The sequence below is a fragment of the Schistosoma mansoni genome, chromosome 1 (assembly GCF_000237925.1).
Source record: "Schistosoma mansoni strain Puerto Rico chromosome 1, complete genome".
NCBI lineage: Eukaryota > Metazoa > Platyhelminthes > Trematoda > Strigeidida > Schistosomatidae > Schistosoma > Schistosoma mansoni.
The window spans coordinates 5481320-5497444 of NC_031495.1; the positions used below are offsets into that span (position 1 = coordinate 5481320).

At 36.8% G+C, this 16125-nt stretch overlaps 1 protein-coding gene across 1 annotated transcript; it reads left to right on the forward strand.

Moving 5' to 3' along the window:
- Window positions 1-671: 671 nt before the first annotated feature.
- Window positions 672-15726, forward strand: Smp_129570 (hypothetical protein; the record flags this gene model as incomplete). The annotated part of the gene is made up of 5 exons (XM_018793061.1): window positions 672-864; window positions 5607-6087; window positions 9318-9712; window positions 10378-10596; window positions 15548-15726. Coding segments are annotated over 5 exons (1467 nt in total), but the record flags the coding sequence as incomplete, so codon positions are not given.
- Window positions 15727-16125: the final 399 nt, after the last annotated feature.

Here is a 16125-nt window from a genome sequence, read left to right on the forward strand (position 1 = left end):
GGTCACAAAATGTAGAGTGTGTATGGGGAGGTAAACGAAACGAAGAGGAGGGGATTATACGGCAGGTGCGTTGCTAAAGTAACTGCAGACTATCTGTTTTTTGGTCGTAATCGTCATCCACCAGAGTTTTCAGACTTGTGTCTCCGTGTGCATCGTAGGGACAATGGCAGGCCACTATCCATCTATTGCTTATCATGCTTGTGAATTTAGGCTATATCGAGGCAATACGCACAGTATGCACATATGCCAATTAGAGACTGACCAGTTGCAGTCCTAAAAACATCAATGGGAAGATCCAAACAAACAATACTAAGTAAAATTCACTGTCTAGTTTGTAAAGTAATATGGTATTTGGTGTATTTTTTTATTGAGATATAAATATTTTTTTGATCGATGTTTCCTAATTTCTTTAGTTTATCATGTGTTAATGTTACGGCTTCTTATGATGATACTCAAGTCCATTGTATGAATAGATTAATTATTGTGTTGGTAACGTGCAAAAATCTAGTTCCTAGTCATATTGTTACTGTAACTCCATTTTCGTTTTCATTTTATATATAGTTCGATCGACATCAATTTGGTTAGCCAAATTAGCAGGTTATTTGGTTAGCCTATCGATAAAACGTTATCCCCCGACACATAGATCTATCCAACAGTTGGATCAAGAATTAATGAATGAAGTCAATCAGTCACGAAGTCGTCATCAAAGTCGTGGTTCATCTATTTCGAATACGTCCAGTGTACCAAATGATTTAAATAGTATAATGGAAAATGAAATTAACACTACCAAATGTTGTGCCGAAAGTATCTGTTCAGAATTCCCCAAGTGTACGGGAACCGCTGTGCCGAAATCGGATAATGTTTGTAGGTGGAGATTACATAAAACCCATTGTTTTTTCCTCTATATGTATATCAGTTTACTGTTTAAGCACCTTAGAGTACTTTATACGAACTAATTTGTAGTAGTTCTGAAATTCATCCTTTTCAATAAATTTCACTAATCACAAGTTCGTTTATATATCAAGCTTGTCATTTATTCCAAAAACCAAGTTTTCACTTTATTGTATACAGAACGAATTATACTAGATCTAATACGTACATTTTGTCCCATTGCTAGTATTTTCAGGTATGTACATCCCAATGTGTTGAGATACTTACGCTGAAGTTTCTAGATAGTTAACGCTTATTTTGAAAAGTCGTTTCTGAGTCATAACATATAGTAAGAGTTCTGAATTGTTTCTAGGTGCGGTTTGCTGATTTCATTATGTGAAGAGAAACTGCAAATGTGGGATATAAATAACTCTCAGCGAGGAAACATCACTTTGCGAACATCTGAAATCTGATGTAAATAATGAGCCATGTGAAGTAGTACGCAGCTGTCCTACCAGAAGTAGTTATAAGGATATGGTTTAAACTGGTGACCATATGCCTGGTAAGTTCACTGTTTGTCCACAACATGATTTATTATCAGTTCACTTAGCCATAATTAGTAATCATCCAGGTTTCTGAAAGGAATAAAGATATATTTTGGCTGTCATACATCAGTTTATCTCAAAAACAACTTAAACCCATGACATGATTGATTCTGTCGACTTCACTAAGAGGTAGTATCAGCAAGTAGTTTCCAAAGGTTAACTAGTAACATCCACCTTCCATCAAATAATATGATATATCAGATGTCGGTCTTGAAAATTCTCTCTTTTTCTTTGGATTTTCGGTTCCGAAGTAAAGTGGTCGTTTGTCATCAGCTTCCAGTGTTTGGCCTCTGTAGTCACGCTCTGATCGGCAAAGCCGTCACTTCTGATCTACCCTCTTTATTAGCTTTCTTCGGAATAAATTGCCTTGTGTAATGAAAACTAACGAGAGCTTCCAGACACTCACGCATTTCTAATAGAACACTTCTTGGTTTTAAGTTTTGGGAGTATAATTTCTTAACTTAGTGAACTTATTAATATACACCTAAAATCTTATGTCTAGACTTTTACAATTTTTAAAAAAAATTTTGCATGACAAACTTAATCAGTCATTCGCCTCTTTAAAAGGAAAAGTATTGTTGTTAGTAGTTTTGTTATAAAAGTCCGTTTGCATTTTGTTGAGTAACTTGATTTCTTTCTTTTCGACAGCCCAAGATGATAGAATTCTGTATTTTTACGAACAAAGGGAATAATCGGCATGCTCCAACCGTTGCTGCTACCTTGACATGGTGGTCAGGTTTGCCTATCGTAATGAACCGATCGAGCTATACTGGTTGGAACAACCGTTTCTCAAGGTCCTTCCATGCCAGACAGGTCGGTTGAAGAGCTGTAAGACTAAAAGCAGCAAACTTAAGGCCCGAAGGCAAAGTCGTACTGCTGTCTGTACAGAGGTGTGACAGCAGTAAGGTGTTTCCTTCAGAAAACCAACATAACAGCGATGCTGCCTTCCCACAAGGACGCGTAGGGTTGGAAAAAGCCGACCCTAAAACTGCACACCTTGCCTAATCCCACGGATATTCGTCTCCGGCGGCAAGGTTCCGACAAGTACGGAGCTAATACAAAAAGTACTCACGAAAATGTCGTATGTGACCGACCTCAAGCAGTTGTTCCTTGGGCACTGCGGTCACGCTCTCAGGTCACTGAGACCTCTTCTAATCCAATTTCCTTTTCAGGTACCTCTAGAAGAACCCTTCCACAGTGTGGGCAACCGGGAAGAGGTAACTGCCCTTATACCTATAACAGCACTCAAGATCACTGTACTCATAATCAATCTCCTGCTTCAATTTCTATTATTCCTCCTTCGTCGACTTTCAACACTAAACCTCCTCTTTCTGCTTCTCCCTCAAGTGTCACCATGGCCAACGATTTTAGTGCGCGAAACACTGTCCCAAGTCTATTGAAACCTCACTTCAAATTACACATTAGAGCCTTCGACGTACGCACCCTATGTCAAATCGGCCAACAGGCCTCCTTGGCTAAAACCATAGAACCTCGTACCATTCATGTATGCTGTGTTTCCGAAACACGCATACAGGATCCTAGTGTGGTCATTCACTTGACCTCATCTCGCCAAAATGGAGAGCCAACGAAATACACCCTCCGTGTATCTGGCGAGCCTATGGCTAGCTCTCGTGGACTTGCAGGTGTAGGCATAGTTTTTAGTACGAGAGCACAAAAGGCACTATTAGAATGGATCCCCGTTAACAGTCGTCTATATGCTGTCCGGCTAAATGGCTCCATAAGAACTCTAAGGGATAGGGACACACGTCGTTGCCTTTTCGTCGTTTCTGCCTACGCTCCCACTGACTGCAGCCCTGATGAAGTGAAAGGTCAATTTTACAAAAAACTCTCTGAACTTCTTCAAAAAGCCAAACATTCAGACATAGTACTCGTAACAGGTTACTTTAATGCCCAAGTAGGTAGCTTAAACTTAACAGAAAAACATTTAGGTGGGTATTTTAGTATTCCGGCTCAGCGAACAGATAATGGTGATCGTCTGTTGCAACTATGCTCAGACAATCGTTTATTTTTAGCAAACACTATTTTTAAGCATAAGGAGAGACAACGTCTAACATGATGACCACCTGCAGCAAACCAACAATTGACCGAAATAGACCATATTGCCATCAGTCATCGTTGGAGAGGTTCGATAGAAGACTCGCTCATTCTGGAATACATGTTTAAACTCTGACCATTCCCAAAGTCTGAATGGAACATTGAAGTAGGTTGCCCGACTCTAATTGGAGTTCAAAAGGCTTTAGCTAATCTGAAACGAGGAAAAGCAGCTGGTCCAAATAGATTGGCTCCAGATGTCTTTAAATGTAGTGGTCCAAGTCTAGCGATTAGGTTGACTAATATTTTAGCTAAAATTTGGGAGTTGGACGTAATCCCATCTGACTGGTCACAATCACTAATTGTCCCAATATATAAGAAGGGGCTAAAATCATCCTGTGATAACCATAGAGGCATTAGTTTGACTAATATAGCATCTAGAATACTAGCCTCAATAATTATCGGGCGCCTAACTAAGACTCATAAACCGCAAACACGAGAAAATCATTCTGGCTTCAGACCTGGTCGTGGCTGTATCGGCCACATATTCACTATTCGTCAGGTTTTAGAACACAGGCATTCTTATCGGTGTCAGACAATGATAGTTTTTCTTGACTTGAAAGCAGCATTTGACTCTGTAGACCGAGAGGTTCTGTGGCAGTGTTTGTCATTGAAAGGTGTACCTCAGAGGTAAATAAACCTTGTGAAGGCTCTTTACTCGGACACTACCAGTCGAGTGAGAGCTTATGGCGAACTGTCATCTGATTCTACATCCTCAAGTGGTGTTTGATAAGGCTGTCCTCTGTCCCCATTTTGTTTAACTTTATCATAGACCTACTACTGGAAATAACTCTCGTTGACTGAATTTTCAGGAAATGATCTCTTACCAAGAGATTCACTTATTGACTTGGAATACGCAGATGATATAGTCCTGTTTAGTGAAGACGGTGATAAAATGCAGTATTTTGGTAGCACTGAGTAACAATGCCAGGATGTTTGGGATGCGTTTCTCACCCTCTAAATGTAAATTATTGATCCAGGACTGGTCTGGGTCAACACCTGAACTAAGGATAGGAAGTGAAGTAGTCGAACACGCCGACAACTTCACTTATCTTGGAAGTTTGATCAGCCCTAATAAATCGGTTTGTGACGAAATCTCGGCACGGATTCAAAAAGCTCGTTTGGCTTTTGCCAACTTACGTCACCTATGGCGAAGACGAGATATCCGTCTATCAATTAAGGGACGAGTATACTGCGCAACAGTTCGCTCTGTTCTACTTTACGGCTGTGAAACATGGCCATTAAGAGTAGAAGATACTCGTAGGTTACTAGTATTTGACCACAGATGCCTTAGAAATATTGCTCGCACCTGCTGGGATAACCGGGTAAGTAATAGTGAGGTTAGATGCAGAGTATTAGGAATGATAGTAAATCATTTGACGAGGTTGTAAATCTCCATCAACTGAGATGGTTGGGCCACATGTTACGTATGCCTGAACACCGGTTACCACGACGTGCAATGCTGACTAGTATAGGGGATGTTTGGGAGAGAGTTACGGGCGGCCAAACCAAAACACGGCATTAGTGCTTGAAGTCACTAACTTCTGGTCTGAGCCACGTTGGTAGATGTAGACTACTTGGTTGGGGTCCGCACGACTATTGTAACCAATGATTTAAGGCTCTGGGTGACATGGCTCAGAGTCGATCACAATGGCGTAGGTGTATACACTCTTTGTCTTCCCTTAAACCATGAGATGAAAATTACTTTATGCCTTTCTCTCTACGAACTAATTCTTTTTTCCTGTATTATATCCTTATATACAATCTTTCTTCTATATATTACCACCATTGAAGTAATGCTTGTATGAATTTGGTGTTCATCTTGTTGTGCTAATGAGGTATGACAACTTGAACCGATGCATATATATATGTGCCTGGTCCTACGTTGTAGCTGACTGACTAACTGATTACAACATCTTATCAGTTTTTTTATTATATGAGTGTGTTGATGTATTCATATCTCTTTTTCGTCGGGATTTGTTTTCTATTATTCCATGTGTTTATTCATCAAAATATTAGATGAAGTAACCCATACAATGACTGCCAGTTCTGCTTCAAATTTAGCACGAGCTATTGTTGGATCGTCTTTACTTCGTCAGTCATTCACTGATCAAGTTTATCAAAGTGAAATTCTCTGCATTAATCATAATGATGGTACGGGTCAAGATTCCCCATTACGTATGTTAGAAGCTCGGTCAAGTTTTGGCATTGGACAATTGAGTTGTAATTCAAAGCATTACATTGCAATTATTGGCGGTTATAATCGTAAAGGTTGTTTAGATAGTGTGGAATTATTTGTTGAAAACAACCATAATCAACAGTATGAATCATGTAGCGATGAAGATTCACCTGTATCTCCTTCTATTATTGGTCCACGACTGACAAAACAAAGAGGTCGGTTAGCTGTAGTATCCAGTTATTTACAATCTTCTGATTTTCCGGATATAATCTATGCTTGTGGTGGCTCAACAGGCTCTAAAGATTTAGCTTCTGTAGATAAGTAAGTTACTTATACTATGTTGAATATATATATTTTTTGAAAATGATATATTCCCAATGGAAATTATAATAGATCTAAGGATTTATGTTGGCAGTAAACGTTGATTGACGCTGATTTTTTACGTGCCTCATCTTTTAAACATTACTTTATAAATCTACGCACAGCATTTTTGTGTATACGTGTTTTCAGCAGATATTTTTCGGTTTGAATGATAGGGCTACAGTGATTGACAAGAAAATTGAGGACTTTCTGTCTCCAAAGTTAAGAAAATGTCCTTTTGTGTGGTTCTATCTCAAGTTCCGAAAACCTACCACTAAAATTGAGAAAGCCATAACTTATCCGATTCGCTTGTACATATCTGCCAGGAACAACAATCTACATAAAAGATTGGAGAGCGTTTCAATGTCTTCACAGACATGGAAATATCCATCACGTGGTGGTACACAAGTGTCATTTTGCAAACCTCACAATTAGTGTCCACTCTTACAACGTAGAAGCTATGTGGAGTCTAGTTAAAAACTTTCTTCAGCCTTATAAGAGATCTATAGGCCAAATGATATGGAGTATATATATAAATATACCGAACATATTGTGACTATAAATTCATTTAGTATTGTTTGTTTGAATCTTTCCATTGATTTTTAGGACTGCAACTGGTTAGTCGCTTATTGGCCATATGTGCATACTGTGCATGTTGCCTGGATTCCACTGCTAGCCACTATGCATTTTTGCCCATAATGTATTCTCGTTGGCTTTAAATTAAATTTTCTAAAGACAGTTTAAGGATCGCTCAATGACGTCAATGTACTACAATTTCGCTACAAATGTTAGGAATACTGCACAAATTAAGAGGTTCATTTCCCCAATAATTTATAAATTATGTTTCCAACTAGTCTGCATCTATGTTGGTGGATATTAGACTATGAAATATTCAAAAGAAGAAAAGCTAACACTTTGTTTTCTAATTTTTTTTCCAGTGGTTTAACTTGTCCTTTGAGGATAACACAGTTTACAGCTATTAGTATTCGATCTCACGAATGAAATTATGCTTGATAAAACTATCAGGGAAGAGATAAAAATTTAAGACGAAGCTAAACAGTTGTTTAGCTACTGAATATTTTTTAATTCAACTTGTGTCGTAATGATATGATTCTTGTTGTAGACTGCCTAATACTGGTTTATTTAAATTTAGTCCCAACTTTTGCAGATAAACAAATCATTGAATATTTCAATTTGTATGGATATGTATTCTACTATTCTTTTCTTATTAGTGACATTTATCTTTCAATTAGCAATTGTCTTTTATTATTTGAAAGTAGCATCAATGAGATATTGCCCTGGTACGGCCGAGAGTGGGGAGAGTACGCTCTTTCTCTCTCTCTCGAAATGCTCTCACATGGACACGCGTATATAACCTCTGCCAGGGAAGTCCTACTCACTACCTTCTCGTGGCATGAGTGTTGTTTACGAAAATGAGAGCACAAAAAGCGAATGTCCGGCGCTTTAACCGGGTTGGTGGACATGGCGCGTCCATCTATGGAAGTTGAAAGCCCTGATTCCAAACCAATGGTGCATATGGGCTGGCTCCAGTATCCTGAGGGAACAAATGACGTATGAACCAATTGTTGGTCACCGGCTACCACGGGACTGCATCTCCTTAAGATGCTCCACTGCCTTGTGGATTAAGCCTTTATGTCAAAGGCTCCGGGTGTGGTCCCGTAAGAAAACCACCTGGTTCGGTTCGGGCACCTGGGCAGTATCACAGCCCTCACACAAATCGAATGAAATTTGTGCGGCGCATATATATCTGGTGCTTCCTTGTACCAATATTTATGTGTTTAAATAAATAAAATTGTTAATTATTTAGTGAATTAGTGTGTTCATTTTTTTTCTTCTTAACTTAAGCATTCCTTTCCTTAGTCAAATGAGTTGAATTCAAAGCAGTTTGACCTAAATATCTGCATAGTTTGTATTGTTATTTGTTTTAAATAAAAACAACACTTCCAAACAGACTAGTAAATAACTATCTAATCTAATTGTGGCATATTATTTTCTATGGTTTTACAAGTTTACACGATAGTAAAAATTCAATTTGTCTCTCTTGTTTCTATAGACAAAAAATTTTTTTCACGGGTAAATGTGATCGCTGTCTTAAATAGTTCGCCTAACAGGATTTTTCTGTAGACTAAAATTGCCGTTTTTAAATCCGTTTGAGTGGTTGTTTGTTTGCTTTAATAAACTTTATGTTTGCCAGAACTATTACTCTTATTATATAGGTTCTCATTGACTGACCAAACGCCTCTGTAAGAAATTGTTGTATTTGAAATAAGATAGTCATATGATTTGGTTATGTTTTGCAAAGCGATTTGACGTATTGAATTTTCTCTTAAAGTAACAGAGAGATAGATTTTGTTAGAGGGGCTTTGAAGGTTGTTAAGTTTCATAGTTTAAATCAGGAACTGACCTTAGTTAGAAAACCAGTGGGTGTTGAACAACTTATTTGTCCCAGCGTAGAACTCTTCAGTGATTAGCTGTGTAGCTGGGTGTGCAGACTATCTTGTTGTGTTTCGCACGATAACAGTCACAAATAACTGTAAATGTTCGTTCACAAAGCTCAGCATTATTCTCAATTGCACAGGTTTACTCACTCACTACCTTTTCGTAGATCCTAAGTTTATTAATTATTTTAGATCTTTTTTATATCATGAATCCATACTTTCTTCTCGAATCATATTTTCGAAATCTGATTTTTTTCTACTACCACTAATACTGTTACTGCTTGTACTATTCTAGCATCTCTCTGTACTTGATGGATTGTGGCAACTTGAACCAATGTACATATATGCTATATTCTGTATTTTATATGACTGACTGACTTCGCTGTGGATCGAACCCAGAACCTTTAGGTCTCGGGATGATCGTTCAACTTTTAGACCACTTAGTCGGCATTCACTGGTTTACCTTGTCTAACCTCAGTCAGTTTGCGACTTTGTGCAACCATCTTCCAGTGGCTCTGATGGATAACTGCCTTAGCTTATTTTTCCTACAATTTACTCGTTGATTTTTAGATATCTATGTTTTCTTTGTGAAACTCTTATCAACTTTAATAACATTAACATCGAATTAATTTATTCAGCAATTTGTCTTTTATGTTCCACGTTCATCATGTCGTATTGTCTAAGACAGATAGCTTATCCTTTTTTTCGCGCCGTCTGTATATATGTTTGTAGACTGACATGTGAGGCACTGGGATCTTGGCTCATCAATCATGAAGTGGTAACCAAAAGCCATCATGATAACCTTGACGATCACGTGTATACAAATGGCTCTCGGAAAAGTTCTGATTTCCGTATACGAACAGATTCAATAGCACATAATCATGCATCTTCAAATGGTTCTGGTCTATCAAGTGTTACATTTTGGCAGACGATAAGGAGTTTACATGAAGCTCGAACTAATCCAGTTGGTGTAGATCTTAGTGGTCTTCAACAAGGACCGCTTATCACAAGTACAAACGGATCAATCCTTGTTGCTGGCGGAGTATCAGGCGCACAGTTTCTATCTTCTGTTGAAGCCTACATTCCAGATAGAGATGAATGGGTTTATATGCCGTCCATGTTACAGGGTAAGATAATGCCTTAGCTAGTATTATTAGATTTCGTCCTAGACGATCAAAATTACGTTAAATAGTATAAAGACGTACGATTTTCCGTACATTCATTACCCTTGAACGCAAGCTTTTTTCACTTCGTAACTTTTCTCTTCTGTTCCCATAATTGATAAATGAATTAGTTGTGATCATACCATAGAGGACTGTTATAGTCAGTATGAAATTAGTGTTTATATAATTAATCTAATGAAAACCGACTGTTGTTATGTGTCGAATACTTTCACAAACTGTAATTAACTTATCCCAAGAAGTCTAGTCGAACGGGGCATATTTCTTTTTCTGACTAAACTGTAGATTTGAAATAAAAATTCCATTGGTGCAATAAGACAAAAAGAACTTTCAAATTTATCTTCATTGACAACGCACAAAATCTTCTCCCTCTATATATTATGATGTGATTTGACCTCAAATAAGTTTGTTTATAAGAAGAAAATTTGTTATCTCACGATAACTCCGTGTATATTAATTCAACATCCAACTAGGAATTACTTTCTTATATTTATTGAATAAATATTGTTGTAGCTAATAAACACCCACTTTTTAAAAGAAATTTCCCATAAAATGGGCATAGTTACATTAGAATTGAATTATTGATATTTTTTTGCATATACTTAAAATAGGTCGTCGTGAAGCATGTGCTAATGTTTTGACGTCACGAAATCTAATCGTTGTTATCGGTGGAGTTGTCAATACAAACACTACATATACTACTAGTCAAAATGTAACTGTTGAAGCATTGGATCCTCGTTGTGACACTTGGTTTTATATTCCTAATACACCAGGCAATTCTTTTGGACAAATTCGTGGTGCCAGTTTAACATATTGTCCAAATTCTAAAGGTCAATATATTCTATTTTAAATTTAGACAAGTTTAAATGATAAAAAGTTCATATATTTTTCAATACAAATAAGAAAACTTCAATGTTTCAATTATTTATTTATTTAAACACATAAATATTAGTACAAGGAAGCACCAGATAAATATGCGCCACACAAATCTCATTCGCTTAGTGTGATCGCAGTGGTACTGCACAGGTGCCCAAATCGAAGCAGATGGTTTTCTTAAGGGGCTGCACCCGGAACCTTTGACCTAAACGCCTAATCCACAAGGTAGTGGAGCATCGTGAGGAGATGCAGTCCCATGGTAGCCGGTGACCAACGATTCATTCATACGCCATTTGTTCCTTCAGGATACTGGAGCCAGCCCATGTGCACCAACCCGGTTAAAGCGCCGGACATTCGCTTTTCGTGCTCTCAATCTCGTATACAACACTCATGCCACGAGAAGGCAGTGAGTAGGACTTCCCTGGTAGAGGCTATATATTCGCGTGACCATATGAGAGCATTTCGAGAGGGAGAGCGGACTCTCTTCATTCTCGGCCGTACCAGGGCATTTGGGTGCCAATGTTTCAATAGTGAATTATTGTGATTTGACAAAAAGCAAACCATGTCATTATTGTACAAAATCAGGTATTTTTTCTTATCATTGAATTATCTTCAGAATTATTAACTTCCATTGTTTTTTAAACTCAAGATCACTTAATTAAAACATACCAGTGTAATGAATTAACTTCCGTTAGTAAAATGTTTAAAGTCGGTTTAATTCAATATTGTTGATTAATTTTCTTTAGTAAATCATCATTCATTTTCTTCTAATTATTATTTATGTTTTGGAGAAGAGTAGAGCGATTTCTTTATTCGTGGTTAGAATTCTAAACATGTCTGTTTAATTATTAGATAGTAGTTTCATTCATTACACACACTCTATCTCTTACTCACTCGACCTACTTTAATGTTAAGTAATAGGCATACAATAGTACTGACTTATATAACTAAAATGTAACTAAAAGTTCCGAATACATAAACGTGTACTGAATAAATATCTTCAATTAACTTAGGTATTTAACAATGTTATATCTTCTAAGCTACATGGTTAAGCGACAGAGCTTTCGTTATCTTTTTTTTGAACAACAATATCGTTAGCACCTACTTTTCATCCACTTAAACTTCAGATCTGCTTCTTCATCAATAACTTATCTATTTAAATAGTCAGTTTATTATTATATCCGATTGCATACTATACCATTAGTTTGCTACTTTTTAGCTGTTTTGTAAATTTTTAATAATTTATTATTATTTTTCATTTAACGAAATTAATTCATCTTTTTGTAAATCTTATAGTCAAACATTCATCATTTTGTTTGTTTCTCCCCTGGAGGAGGATTTTGTTCCTCTCAGTTCATTGAAGTTCATCAGTGATCAATTAAGTTGATCATATATACATATATATCATAAATAGTGTTTATCAGTTTCTACAAAATAATTTATGTTTAAATCAATAGTGTAGTATAAATTAAAATTACACAAAGTATACAGTTTAATAATAATTCATTTCCCTCCTTTTTTCATTTAAAGAAATACATCGTCATTTTGTTTAATTTTTAATCAGTTGATTAAAACATTGGCACTGACTGCAGTATTACTTATTTACGCTTGTTACCCCTCGTAGAGGAACATAGTCCGCCCACCAGCACTCTCCATCTAATCCTGTCCTAGGCAATCCTTTCCAGTTGCTATTTATCCTGTTCATATCTGCTTCCACTTCCCGATGTAGTGTGTTATTCGGCCTTCCTCTTTTCCGCTTCCCTTCAGGGTTCCAAGTTAGTGATTGCCTCGTGATGCAGTTTGATGATTTCCTCTTCATCTGGAAGTTGATTTGTTCTCTCCCATAGTAGGCTGTTTGTGATGGTATCCGGCCAACAAACATTGAGTATCTTGCGTAGTTTAATTGTTTATAATTACTTGTATCTTTTTGATGACGGCCGTGGTAGTTCTCCAAGTTTCATCTTTGTACAGTAGAAGTGTCTTGGCGTTCGTATTGAAGATTATGTCTTTGATATTGGTTGACAGTTGTTTTGAGTTTCATATGTTCTTCAACTGTGAGAATGCTGTCCTTGCTTTGCCGATCCTCACCTTTATGTCTGCATTAAACCCTCTATGTTCATCGTTGATGTTACCCAGATACGTGGAGCTTTGCATCTGTTCGAGAGTTTCTCCATCAAGTGTGATTGGGTTGGTGTTCTCCCTATTGTATTTGAGGATCTTGCTTTTTCTATTGTGTATGTTGAGGCTTACTTTTGCAAAGGCTGGTGCTACACTAGTTGTCTTCATCTGCATTTTGTGGTGTGTATATGATAGAAGAGCTAGGTCATCTGTGAAGTCCAAATCTTCTAATTGATTCTGAGCTGTTCGTTGTATTTTGTGTTATCCCTCAGATGTCGAGGTCTTCATAATCCTGTCGAGCACCAAAAGAATGAGGAAGGGGGAGAGTAGGTAGCCTTGTCTGACACCGGTAACCACAGTATATATATTTATTAGTTTGTCCTGTCTTGAGATTTGAGAAAAATAATGATCTTTTATGTTTTAGTTAAACAAATGTAACCTAAGATTGTGATGATTTAACAATACCATCACTGATTTTTTTCACATTAGCATTAGTAGAAGTTCTTTCAACTGGATTCTACTTTTGTCGAATTTGTAGTTTGTATTGTTAAATTGATTAGTTTTGTTTTTCTTCCAATGTCAACAGTATTCTTTCAACTGTTATTATTACTAATATTGCTATTACTATCGTTAAGAATCTGTCAGTGGGACACATATGTGCCTAGACGCCTTCCTTACATATTTGAAGATATCATTTGAGTAATATATATCATTCTAAATACTATGTAAAGCAATTGGAATGTTTTCAATCCTTCTTTATTCAATCATTTATCTCTCAAGGTAATAGCTATCTAAATTACATTGAATTGAATGACTTAACACAAAAAGTTCTTTAAATCTCTAATATAATGATTGCATAAAGTATATATGTATTAATTTAATCTCTTAATACCTATCATTCACTGTTCATAATTTCAAGTAGCACATGCCAACATCATTAGTCATAACACGGATTATTATTATAGGTCGAATAATGATGATAATAATGTTTCAATGTGATATTCGCTCCATATACTAAAAATCAATTAAGAATTTAAAGTGCTCTATCATTGACATGCTGAAATTATCTTATATGATAAATTAAATTAACAGTATGAGGCTGTAGAGGGTTATAAGATTTTTACAGATTTTAAATTATCAACTGCTTTTAGCTAGACCTTTTTTGAAAACGTAGAACTACTGAATGACCGTTTAATCCCAATACGGGACTCCTCAACCGACACTCATCCATGATCCTGCACGAAGGAATCGAACCCAGAAATTCCGGTCTTCCGCGTGAACACTTAACCTCTAGACTAAAGAGTCAGGATCCATGACAGTCGACTTCTTTCGTCGTATTCGGTAGGTAACTACCTCACATTCGACAGAGTTAAACTCCATTGGTCTTCGCTTCGCGGGCGCGCACTGCTGTAAAGTCCCATACTAGGACTGAACGTCTATTTAGTGCTTCTGAGTTTTCATTGTGAGTCTAACCTAGATTATTTCAAGATATTAATGTCACTAAATTAAATCTAAACAAGTCTTTCAGCTACACTTTTCGTTATTTGCACTGTAGGGGGTTCGGAGTGTGGTGATATTAACACTCAGTTGCCAAATCAAATACCCTTTGACCTTCACCGTTTTACTTATCATTTATGATTTTTATGGGAAATCAATTCAGTAGTTTTAAGGATAACTAGAAGTAGACAACATCTTCGATAAACGATGTGAATCTGTTTGAAACCAGTCTTAATTATACAATGTTAATTGAAGACATGATACAGTTACACTTAGAATCTCAAATTATATTTACTTCCACTCAAGATCATATCAACTAACATGGTTTGCAATTAATGTTTATTTCAACTTGCTTTAAGTAACCGGATTCTTTTTGTAGAATGAGGCTTCGGTATTAGAATTCTGCCATGTTGTTAACTTTTTCTCCATATTGGCAAAGTTATTTTTTCTTAAGAATTAGAATTACTTTGTTATGAAGCAGTGGGCAATGTTAAATCTATCCATTTTTTTCCAGTGCCCCCAAATGCCCTGGTACGGCCGAGAGTGGGGAGAGTCCACTCTCCCTCTCGAAATACTCTCACACGGCCACGCGTATATAGCCTCTACCAGAGAAGTCCTACTCACTGCCATCTCGTGGCGGGGGTGTTTTTTATACGAAATTGAAAGGACGAAAAGCGAATGTCTGGCGCTTTAACCGGGTTGGTGGACAAAGTGAGTCCACCTAGGGGAGTTGGAAAACCATGACTCCAAACCAATGGTGCACATGGGCTGGCTCCAGTATCCTGAAGGAACAAATGGCGTACGAATCAATCGTTGATCACCGGCTACCATGGGACTGCATCTCCTCACGATGCTCCACTGTCTTGTGGATCAGATCTTTAGGTCAAAGGTTCCGGGTGTGGGCCCCTAAGAAAACCACCTGGTTCGGTTCGGGCACTTGGGCAGTATCACAGCTCTCAAGCAAATCGAATGAGATTTGTGAGGCGCATATGTATCTGGTGCTTCCTTGTACCAGTATTTATGTGTTTAAATAATAATAATAAATTTTTTTCCAGTTCTTTTTAGCCGGTTGGCATGGGTTCCTCAGGGGATTATCATTCCCTTCAAAATTGCTAATGTACGTTTTGCTAATACATGTCAACTAGCTCTAAACCTAGGTTAAGCAGATTAACTTCTAAAATTTATATCTTCTCTCTATAAGGAACATTTTTATGTCCGTTTCTTATTGAATAAAAAAACGATCATACCCTTATTCTTTCTCTTTCTGTGTTTTTGTTTTACAATCTATAGATAATTTACTATTAGTTGGTGGATATAATGGTCAAGATACCTTAGATACTACATGGATATTTGATCCTGTCGCTTGGAAATGGCGTTCAGGGCCAAATTTAATATTTGCTCGTTCCAGTTGTTGTACAACATTAACATCAGATCAACGTTATAATTTAGTATTTGGTGGTTATAATCCATTGAAATTTAATACTGGATTTTCGGATACAATTGAAATGATTTTCTAAACAAAAAAAGATAATTATTTTTCTTACATTTTATTATTCTGTAAGTCTTTTTTATGTTATTAATTCATTTTTGTTTGTTTTCCTTACCTTCTTAATCTCATTGAATGGCGATACCGGTTCTGTTTGGTCTCATTTATACTGTTTATACCTCTTATTTGTGTATGTTTGTCTATCTAAATGTTTGTGTCAGCTGTGTTCACATGGTATGTCACTTTTTTCATGTTTTGAAGGTAATTTCACATGAGTCACACATATACACACTGTCTGTGTATGTATGGTGTCATAATTGTGTGATAGAATCGTTTATGTGTGTGTATACTTTCTTATGTTAGACTCACTTTTGTGGACTTG